Genomic DNA, 11,783 nt, shown 5'->3' with positions numbered 1-11,783 from the left:
TACCGTAAAAAATAATCAGTGCTTGAGGTTCTTTGATTTGCAACTGCATAATGCTCATATTGCATTAAAACAGCTCTGATCCGTCGAGGCATGGACTCCACAAGACCGCTGAAGGTGTGCTGTGAAAACGAGATTCATCAGACCAGGCCACCTTCTTCCAATGCTCCATGGTCCAGTTCTGATGCTCACGTGCCCATTGTAGGCGCTTTCAGTGGTGGACAGGGGGCAGCATGGGCACTCTGACCGGTCTGCAGCTACGTAGCCCCATAAACAGCAAGCTGTGATGCACTGTGTGTTCTGACAACTTTCTATCATAGCCAACATTCTGTGCTACAGTAGGTCTTCTGTGAGATCATACCGACAGGCTAGCCTTCGCTCCTGGTACGCATCAATGAGCCCATGACCCTGTCGCCGGTTCACCGGTTGTCCTTCCTTGGACCACTTTTGGTAGGTACTAATCACTGCATACCGGGAACACCCCCATAAGACCTGTTGTTTTATAGATGCTCTGAGGTCGAAGTCGAAGCCTTCGAAGTCACTCAGATCCTTACACTTACCCGTTTTTCCTACTTCCAACACGTCGGCTTCAAGAACCGACTGTTCACTTGCTGCCGAATATATCCCACTCCTTCACAGGTGCTACTGTAACAAGATAATCAATGCCATTCACTTCACCTCTCAGTGGTTTTAATGCTATGGCTGAGCAATGTATAACACCTCCTCACAGAGCTCACACATTTACCTACCCACACACTCCTACGTATGGGGCACACATGCAAACACAGTTAGCCGTTTAGTGACTCACCTTATGTAAACACACACACGCAAACATTCACCATATGTGCACCACTTCTGCTTTGCTGCTTCCCTTTCATCTCCCTCGCTATAAGGGCAGAATCTTGACATTTTGATGGTCCAGTCCTCAGGGAACATCCTGTCCTCTCTCCCTCATCCCAGACATCCCAACCTGCAAAAACTCATTTCAGCGAGGTGGCTTCACCGGCTTCACTTTAAAATCCTTTCAGTAATCTTGTCGGGTTAGCAAAATGCTAGCGATTTGTTTAAAATACTTAAGAATCCTCTCAGATTAGCTCGATTCGTAGAAATTTAACTAGCATTAGCAGTGACTCAGTGTTCATGCTAATTAGCATAGTTAAGAATTCTCTCAGAAATCTTGGCAGGTTAGCTCATGTTCTTTCAGAAATCACGCCAGGTTTGCACATTAGCTAGGTGGCTAATGTTAGCAGCGAAGGCTATGAAAATTTATGAATATACAGTAGCACATACTAGCTCATATTAGCCAGCTGGGGAAGCTAGCTGAAAATATCTGGGTATATAAAAGGCAGTGGCTTTCTCTTTTTTTTTTTTTTTTTCCACACTTCCAAGCGTTTCAAATCTGTAAAACTCTACCACCGTGTTTCCTCTGGGGCGTGTCCCTCGGTGCATCTATGAATGTACCGTCTGGGCTACAAGGAAATCAGCCCCAGCCTCACTTCTCGCTTCTTCATAACATATTGTGAGTTTTTCTTCTAAACTCGTTAAAAGCGAATAATCTGATGAGAACGCCAAAAATGAAACCAGTTATACCGATGTCTATTTAGCGAGCTCAGCCCTGCTAGCACGTTCACACCGGCCACCGCTGCTGATGTAGTAACTGATAAACTGGTAACTCGGTGTAATTTTATGGCATGATTTATCTAAGGGGTGATTTTTATAAACATGTGTTGACAGGCTCACAGTGCGGTCCAGTAATGTGTGCTGAGGAGATTATTTCACTCTTGTCAAGAGCTTTTCAAAACAACGGTCTTTATTGTTTAGTTTAGTTTAGTTTAGTTTTTCGTTTCAGGCTTTTCCTGAATAAATAGAAGTGACTTCAGAATTGGCAGAAAAAACGTAAAAACTGTGAAAGTGAAATTCTGGTTAAATGACAACGTGCTGTTTGTGTTGTACTTCTGCAAGAAGGTCCCTTCTGTTTTGTCACTCCGTCGCTCCTGCCTTCCACTTTGCTGCGGTTTTAATACGGGGTTTATTTAAGAAGTCTGTACAGCAGATGCTGTTTGGATTGTTGTGTGTCTGAGCTTGCTGTAATAAACTCTGCTCTGCCTCTGACGATGGAAAAAGCAGGCTCATGACCTGCCTGGTGGATAAAATCTTACACAGACAACAAGGTGAGGCGTTCTGGGTTTCCATCCCATGATGCTGTCACATGATCAGCTGTAGATTGTTTGTTCTGTTTGCTACTTGGGTCAATCCTTGTATGTGGTGCCTTTTGGAAATGTTTAAAAAAAAAAAAAAAAAAAACTTCTTACTTTCGTGATAACATATCACAAAGATTCCAAATGAAGAGGAGTTTAAGGACTTAATAAGCTTAGCAAGATTATTAAGCTTAGTAGAAAGCACATACCAGATGTGACGTCAATTCATGCAGTGTCATAGCCGACTGGTTTCCTTTCTTACAGCAAAGATTCCACATACTAACAGGATGTAATATTGGTAGAGGGGGAACCTACCCGAAATATAACTGAATAAAATGAGATATTAATGGAAATGAAGAATTTATCAAAGAGATTTTAAGTAGGATTTGGATTAAAGTATGTATTTGCAAAATATTATACATTTGTATATGGCATTGTAGAGTTTCAATGTAAAAAAATAAATAAATAAATAAATAAAAAAGCATTAATTATTACACTGGGAAACCATTTGACTACCAATAAAATAATAACAAATGACATAAATATTAAATAAAATATGAAATATTATAAGTAATAATACATAAGTATTCAATTAAATATTTTTTTGTATAGTGGAAACTGAGGATTATTGATCACGTGAATACTTTCGTCATATCTATATGTATTTCTATAATATTTATATATTGGATTTTAAAATTCGTTTTGTCTTTATATATTAAATATTAAATGTTTTCGTGTGATATAACAAACAACTACAATTTTTTTCGTTAATATTTCAAAGCAGTCTAAGACTATGCTTTATGGATAATACTGGGACACAAAGGGCACCACACAAGTAGAGACCCACGAGACTTTGAAATCGATGATCAATTTCTAATCGAAATCGATAATAATATCGCTTTTAACATACATCTGAATTATTAGTAATAAGCTATAAGCTATAGAAAAAAAGAAAGCCTAGTCCAAAAAGCTTTCCCATGCTTAAGGATCATCTTGTGTGTGTGATATTTTATGCTGGTGTTTGTGTGAGGTGTGTGTGTGTGTGTGTGATATTTTATGCTGGAAAAAAAAATATTAGTAATGTTTCCACGTAAGAATTTGAAATGGTTTATTTATGCCCTCCCTGGCAGTCCGATTAGCACCTCGCGGTATGGATTTCTGCTTAGAAGTGACTGCCTGCCTTTTCAGCTCCATTGAATACATTATAAATGCTATTAGAAAATGAGAGCTACAGTTCTCTGCAATCAGAATGATTCAACCCCCATTGCACATCAGGTTTATTGTCAAAATGTACAGACTTTCAGCAGTTTGCGACGAACTAATCAAACAAAAGCAAAAAAAAAGAAATAGTTCAACACAACGAATGCGAAAGTGATGAACTTGTAATGATTTCTGAATGAAACCCATACTGAACTGAAGAGGAGAGTCCCCCAGCGTGGACCTCGAGATGTGAAGGATCTGGAGAGATTCTGTACGGAGGAACGCTCTCAGATCCCTCGCCATGTGTTCTCCAACCTCATCAGGCGTTATAGGAGAAGACTCCGAGCTGTCATCTTAGCAAAGGGAGCTAGCACAAAGTATCGGCTAAAAGGGTGCCAATAATTGTTGCACACCTACATTTAACAAATATGTTTTGTTGTGTTTTTTTTTTTTTGATAAACCTTTGTTCTGTTTGCAATTGTTCGATATCCATGAGAGCAGAGTATTTTGTGATTTCTATTTATTTATTTATTTATTTATTTTTTTACAAAAGATCAAAAAGTTAAACAATAAAGACAATTTTTCACAGCTTATTTTGCTCATATTTTCCAAGGGTGCCAATACTAGTGGAGGGCACTGTGTATGTATATATATATATGTATATGTGTGTGTGTGTGTGTGTGTGCGTGTGAGTGGGATGGAACAGTGCAGTTTACATGAGGTTAAGGAGGCCGGTGTTTTTAAAACTCCATCATGAATTCCTGATGCATGCAAAGCACACCCACACTCGGGACTCGGCGGAAAGGAAGGCACTCACATTCGATTATAAAACGAATCAAAGGCAAAATGGGACAAGGGATGTGACAGACCGCTTGTGATTTCTTTTTATAATTAAATAGTGATCATCCGGATGGGGTGTTTATTACACTCCATCACCTCTATCGCTCTTCTGCCGCAGCTTTTAAAATATTCTCATTACAGTATTGCTAGTTACAGCTGGGTTTTAATTGGCACAAAATAAAGTCTGGTTTCCTTGATTTGGTTCCAAATATTCGACCTTTATTTTGACCTTTTCGGGACTGCCACCCACCTCCCATCAGAGAACCACTGACAAACCAAACCTATTTTGTATTTCCTTCCCGAGAAGGTCCGGATATTGTTAGAAATCTTGCATCGTACGTTGTACTGTATGTAGTTTAACATGTAGCACGATGTGAAAATTCGCTACATTATACATCAGCAGAAACGTTGAATTACAAGACTCAATACACTGTAGCTAGATGTATTTTTTTCGGCCAATATATCGAATTTCCATTGCAAATAAATAGTGTAACAATATTGCAAGATATACAGTATATCTAAGATAAAGGAACGTGGCTAGTAAATGTCAAATGGACGCATAATCCACATAATCCAACACTAAAGAAAAACACATTTAAAAGCATGTTCATTTAACAAACCGAAACTTAAAATCATCGACGTGGTGAAGTTTTTTCTTTAGCATTTGTGGAAGGAGTCTCCAGTGTCGATACTTTGTAGCAGTCAGAGGTAAAGCTATAACTTTAAGTTTTTAAACGCTGGACATTTTGTGTTTTCTTGTGCGCATGACACGCTGAGTTGTTGTTTTGTTTTTAAAATTCTTATCAACTTCAAGGAAGTTTGACATTAAGCGTAACTATGAATAATATATACAGAATGGTTAGCGTTGGCAAACTGCCACGATATAAGAGGAATAAAACACTGAGACATAATGTTATTGGAAAATAATCAATCTGCGTTCCACCACTCAATCGTTTATTACCTTCCTATAACTCCGCGCCTCTCAGTGTTTCATTCCTTGCCTAATTTCAGAGAGGTCACCATTATAGAGCAAGGATTTCATATTTCACATACGCAAACATGTTTTACAAACTTTTCTCCGGGCCTGTTTACCAAAGTTACAATAAATACTATCAGAAACGAGGGAGGAAAGCCGACGGAACTGGAGCCGATGGAACTTCGCTCGAGCCGCCTGTGAACATTTCATTCGAGACTTAAATGGAATGCAATTGGAAGAAAACACCTTCTTGGGACTTAAAATAAAATAATGAGAGGTCTTCTCGTTCCCAGCTGTCTAGATGAAGTAGACTCATGCGTCTATATTGCGTCTCTAAACATCGGTCCATATTTCGTTTGGTTTACTGGGACGAGAGACGCAACATGCCATGCGGTAACATAAAAACTGACGTGAATCTGTATCTTTGTCAGAACCTCGAGAAGCCAGAACATTTGAATAATTTAGATCTCTATAGTGCGTGCTGCGTCCGATCTTCTGTCACAAATCTATCCGTACACTGCTCCCGTGGCTTTTGTAAAGTCTAAATCGAGTCTCGCTTTTTAGAAAAATCTATTTCTTTCAATCCAATATATCTCGATAGCACCACTTGTCTAGGACAACAGATGCCTGCAGGCACAATTAATACTGAAGCAGAGCATCCCCACGCCTCGACAAAGACTCTAAGTTCTCCGCCAGATGTTCACGCCAGTCCTCATGACCGGGATAACAGTGTGGAGAAGGATGCTTGCTCCAGTCTGAACTTCTCATTTAGAGAGTGATGAAGGAGGCGGACTCATTAACGATGTCTCTCCAGTGTGTGTGTAAATAGGTAGCTGGAGCAATTAGCTCTGAGTCTTGGTTTGATTAGAGACCTACTGGTGTTGCATGGATTCCACATGCAGGACTCATTAACTCCAGGCAAGCAAAACACTCGGCCAGACTACATTTATTTTATCTACCGCATTAGTGTGTGAGTAGGAAAGAAGGAAAAAAAACATATGTTTGTGAGAAAATGGGATGTTACCGAGGAAACAACACAGCGTACCTAAGAGAAGGCCGACTGTTATTTGATCGGATTTTTAATTGGTTGTTTTACTGTTTACTGTTTTTTTAGAATCTTTTTTTTTTATGTTTTATTTAATTATTTAATCATTCTAAAATTCTTTGAATTCTTCTTCTTGTTCTCGTTCTTCTTTTTCTGTGTTTTGTATTTGTGTACTTTTTATTTGCTTATGTTTAATTTTCTATATGTATTTCCACATCATCTTTTATTTTATCCTCGTACAATCTGTTATATTACTTTTTTACTACTTCTGCTACTACAAATTACCACTTAGGTTTATTATTATTATTATTATTATTATTATTATTATTATTATTATTATTATTATTGTCTTTACTTCTTGTTATTCTTTGTCTTATTATATTATACTGCATATACAGTGTATTACAGTATTAGTATTATTACTGTTTATTAATTTTATATATTTTTTTTTCATAATGTATTTTATATTTGTGTACTTTTTATTTGCTAATGCTTAATTTTCTATTTGTATTTCCACATGATTTTTTCTTTTGTCCTCGTACAATCTGTTATATTACTTTTTTACTATTTCTGCTACTACAAATTACCACTTAAGTTTATTATTATTATTATTATTATTATTATTATTATTATTATTATTTTACAGAATGTATGTAAAAGACTTTTGCACAACTATTCTTAAGAAAATCCAGCCTGCTTTGTCGTTAACGTTTTTGTCATAGTTGAATGTCTATCATTCATTTCCCCGTGCAATTAAAGTGCTTTAGTCTGTGTCCTTGTCCAACAAGGAAAAGTCCCTGTGATGTGCCTTTTAATTAATGAAAATGATTTAGAAAGGATGTTAATGAGTGTTCTCGCATAATAGCTTGAGCACTTTGACTGCAGTCTGCCTTTCCACTGATAAAATGTAATTCATGTATCTTTAATTAGAAGTTGCTTCATTTTTCATCAAAATCTCGAGCCAGGCTGCTTTTAGAGGCAGATTCATTTTCACAGCCTTTTATTGGACATAGTTCACTGCGCTGCGCTGGAGAATAATCAGTGGAGTTTTCCTCATTTTCCCCTTTTTCTACTGCACATCCGTAGAGGTTGTATTTTATCTCTGAGTTGGGCTTTGGGCTGTATCTGTAGATTAAGTTTCTCATCACCACTTCCCAACGTGTGTTAACTGTTAGCAAGAAAAGCCCAGGGTGTCAGACGGCATGGCTCTAAGATCTGAAAAGGGCTTGTGAGATTTGCACATTAGTAGCTGCACATATCTATCACAGGAACCTTTTCAGGGATTTTAGTTCATTTTCAGTTCCTGCTCAGAGTGAGTAATACTTTTCTCTAGAGTCAGGGCCAGGGGTCTTCAGACTTAAAAAGAGCCTATGTGGCTACAGGTTTTCATTCCAGCCGAATACACTTGTTACTTCATTGGAGACCAAGATGAACTGATTAAACAGCTGGAAACAGCTGGCTCCTGCTTGGTTAGAATGAAAACCTACAGCCAGACCAGTCCTTTGTGAATGAGATTGAAAAACCTTGTTCTGAGTGTGTGCATGTTTGCTGAATTGCTTTGTTTGTGCCGTGCCATGAAACGCCCGATCCATCATGTAGTTTGTGTAATTTCTGGAAATGGTCACAGCACCTGATGTCTACTGGGGAAAAAACTGTGTAGTTCTTGGTTTGGAGAGTTGTGATTCTCTTTTGCTCCTTGAAAGATCCCCAAACTCGATGGAAATGTGAATAACGTGGTGCAGATCACAACCAGTGCTTAGAGAGACTTCAAAACCAGGCGCAGATCAATAAAAAGACATATTTCTGAAGTAAAGTAGTAAATACAGTTGCAATCAAAATGATTCGATCCCCATTGTAAATCAGGTTTAGTGTTAAAATTTACAGACTTTCAGCTGTCAAAAAGCAATTGAAATAGTTTGACACAACAAACCCTTCAAGCGGTTTCCCCAAATTCAACTGAAAATGAAACTTATAATGACTTCTCCAGTCTCAAAATGATTCAACCTCCTGAGTAGAATCCCTCACAACAGCACAAATATGCAAAACAGGTGTTGTCTCAAGCACACCTGATGCTAAACTAATCAAGGGCTTCATTAGTTGCACCAGGTGTGCTTGAGCTGGATCACGTGAAATACCTGAACTGGCTAGGGGCAGAAAATAAATGAAATACCTGGACGGGGCAGAAAAAGGAAGCTGCAAGCAGATTTGTGAGGAGGCAGGTTGTGAAAAACATTCGAGTGACTGCAAAAGACCTGCAGGGAGACTTGGTGTAACAGGCACTGAGGTTTCAGTGAGCACAGTAAGGCGTGTACTAAACGCAGAAGGTTTCCATGCCAGAACTCCAAGACGTTCACCATTACTGAAATCCAAAAGCACAAGAAAATTCGCTCAAAATCATATAAATAAGCCACAGAAGTTTTGGGATTCTGTTCTGTGGAGCGATGAAACAAAACTGGAAATTTTCGGCATGATGGATCAGAATATCTGGAGGAAAAAGAACACTCTGTCCACAGTCGAGCATGGTGGAGGCTCGGTGATGCTCTGCGGCTGCTTTGCATCCTCTGCCACTGGAAACCTGCAGCGTGTGGAAGGCGAGATGGATTCACTGAAATATCAGGAAATCCTAGGAGAAAACATCACGCCGTCTGTGAGGAAGCTGAAGCTTGGGCGTCACTGGACCTTCCAACAGGACAATGATCCCAAGCGTACCTCAAATTCCACCAAGACTTGGTTACAGAAGAATTCCTGGAAGATTCTACAGGGCCATCACAGTCACCTGACTTGAACCCCATAGCAATAAAATTTAAAAAAATAAATAAATAAAATAAAATAAAATAAATTTGAACAATAAACCTGATTTGCAGTTGGGGGAGGCGTTGAATAATTTTGATTGCAACTGTACATTCAACGTGTTTTATATACACAAGTCTTTAAACCCGCCCACGGTTATGTCTGACTTTGTCTTATAATTCTTATTTCTGCTCAACAGAGATCTGTAGGCGGATTGGCGATCCCTCTCTGTGCCTTCCAGGGCACTGTGTCCCTCCAGGCACCCACAGGCAAAACACTCTCCCTCTCCACCTATGAGGTGAGCAGTGATGGCCTCAAGATCTCCCCAAACAACACCAAGAAGGTCGAGGTGTACCGCTCCAAATCGGTGGGCCATGAGCCCAGCGCGGAAGAGCATAACTCCGGCAGCGGGGGTGGTGGAGGAGTGGCCGACACCAACGTGAAGATCCATCTTGAGGTTCTGGAGATCTGTGACAACGAGGAGGCCATGGACAGTGTTTCTATTGTGTCCAACATCAGCCAGTCGTCGATGCATGCACGCTCCCCATCGTTACGTTACTCTCGCCGTGAGAACCGCTTTGTATCATGTGAGCTGGGAGAGACAGCTTCATACTCACTGCTGATCCCTGGCTCCAGCCCAGATGGAGCCAGCATACACATCCCAGATACGGTGGAGGCACACCGGCAGAACAGCCGGCGCCAACAATGTGAGGTAGGCGGCTACCGTGAGGAGATCCAGCTTCTCAACGAGGTCTACAAGAAACAGGAGGGAGAACTGGACAACTAATATTATCAGATGCTTATAGACTTTGCTAGTCCTGACTGAAACAGGTTTGAATGTCTTCAAGGAAGAAGTATTACTGGAGAAGCAAAACATGAGAAGTAGGTAAACAGGAGAATAAGAATATAAGTTGGGATGCAGTTCATTTCAGAAGCTTGCCAGAGATCTAGTGGTCACCTGATGGAGGGAATGTATGTGGTTTCTCAAAATAGAAAGTAGTATCAAAAATGTCATAGAGTTATATACGGTTACATACAAATTACCAGAGATAAAAACGTTAAGATCTAGCAACCTAAAGGGTTATTTGATTTGTCCTTCTGGGGGAACACTTAAAAGGTTTATGTAGAACCCTACAACAAAGAGGATCGCTCTCAGCTAGCACTTCAAGTAGAACTAAGTACCCTTAACTCTCCATTTGTTTTAAATAAGTATTAACATTTTTTTTTTTTTAATAGAGGGTGTGCACGTGACATCACGGTAGAGTCGGTTGAGTCCAACTGCCTTTAATTTAAACTGATAATCATTAGTCATACTTGTGTTTTCGTAGCTTCCCTTATTAAAACCAGCCATTTCGCTGGATGTTTTGCCACTCGGTCCGGCCGAGGGGGGCGTGTTCCGGTGGGAAAGTGGCGTCGATGCATACCCTCTATACTTTTGAAAATAATATGCTTTGAATATGAAACTATTTGAAATCTGGGCGTTTTGTTACACTGTTACGTTACCTCACGTTAAACATAGCCCCACGTGTCCTTGTGATAGCAGGGCCTCAGCATACTTCATGCAGAAGGATGTTCGACTAGCTTCCACAAACACTGTGATGTAATTATGGATGAAACTGACGTCGTAGAGACTCCTTGTTCGCCGTGTCGTGGACACGGCAGTCGGGTGAACTCCACGAACGAACATGTCACACAACTGATTGGATGTTACAAACGACGAATACCCGAGCCAGTTCATCCGCCATAGGTTTTACTAGCATGCTAAACCTGCCATTCTCAACACTCAGTTTATTGAATGGTCCCATGTACCACCTGTCTTTTTTTTTCCTTTCCCGTCTTTCTTCGTAAATCGAGAATAAAATGTCGTCCACTCCCTCATGTTTTATATTATTCTTCCTTTACCCATGAAAATTGTTGTGAAATTTGAAAAGCACCCCCTAGAGCACGTAGGGTGCCTAAGGTGATGCTACGGAACGTATGCAGGCCTGTATTCATGAATATGACCCCTCACATTACTTTAAGATTACGGTTAAGTTTAAAATCCTGTTAGAGAGGGGTTAGTACAGAATTCAATTGGCTACCACCTGGGTGCCAGAGAAGAGAGAGGTTTCCGTGCACGTGTCTGATGTTTACAGCTTGTCTCTGGGTATATATACAGGAAACAGTAAGGGCCGGTTACTGAACGCCGCTTCCATAAATGTAATGTTGTTGCCTGCTTTAATCAGCCTGAAAGAAGATAAGCCAACCGGGAATTCTCCCAGCCCTCCCGATTACCACTCTTGTGTCATTAGTGTGAACAGCCCTCTGTCCTCAAACAGCTTTGGGCACACTTTTCCCAAATCAATAACGCCGTTTGCTTGATGCACAAGAGTCATAAACAACAACAAAAGCCGGCGTATGTATACGGCAGCCTGGGAAAAGCCTTCGAAAGGTTAAGTTTGGACATGTTGTCCTAAGCTGAAAAATACAGGCTTTTATAAGCAGAATGAATTTAAGCATCGAGTGAAACGGGAGTGAAGATTTCCTTCCAGACATCAAAACAGTAATTATCTCAAATAAACTACTGTCTATTGATTTCATTTGCATTTAATTTCCTTCATTTGTTCATTCATCTTTTGTACGCTTGGTCAGGGTCGCGCGAGGTGTGAGGCGGCAAGCATTTACAGATTTTTAAAACCTTTAAAGAGTCTGTGATCACTCTGACATCATCTCTATATGACGTTAGCTTGGATGATTC

The 11,783-nt window shown here is 39.9% G+C and overlaps 1 protein-coding gene across 1 annotated transcript in view; it reads left to right on the top strand.

Moving 5' to 3' along the window:
- Window positions 1-10,919, top strand: part of LOC108264440 (probable G-protein coupled receptor 149) — a 17,847-nt gene extending 6,928 nt beyond the window's left edge. The window contains exon 4 of the mRNA XM_017465962.3: window positions 9,246-10,919. Coding sequence (XP_017321451.1) covers window positions 9,246-9,833 — 588 coding nt within the window. The 3' untranslated portion in view covers window positions 9,834-10,919. The remainder of the gene's footprint in view (window positions 1-9,245) is intronic.
- Window positions 10,920-11,783: the final 864 nt, after the last annotated feature.

The sequence above is a fragment of the Ictalurus punctatus genome, chromosome 4 (genome assembly GCF_001660625.3).
Source record: "Ictalurus punctatus breed USDA103 chromosome 4, Coco_2.0, whole genome shotgun sequence".
Classification (NCBI taxonomy): domain Eukaryota; kingdom Metazoa; phylum Chordata; class Actinopteri; order Siluriformes; family Ictaluridae; genus Ictalurus; species Ictalurus punctatus.
Note: the sequence above shows the minus strand (reverse complement) of the source record. Positions and strands in the feature narration are given on the sequence as shown.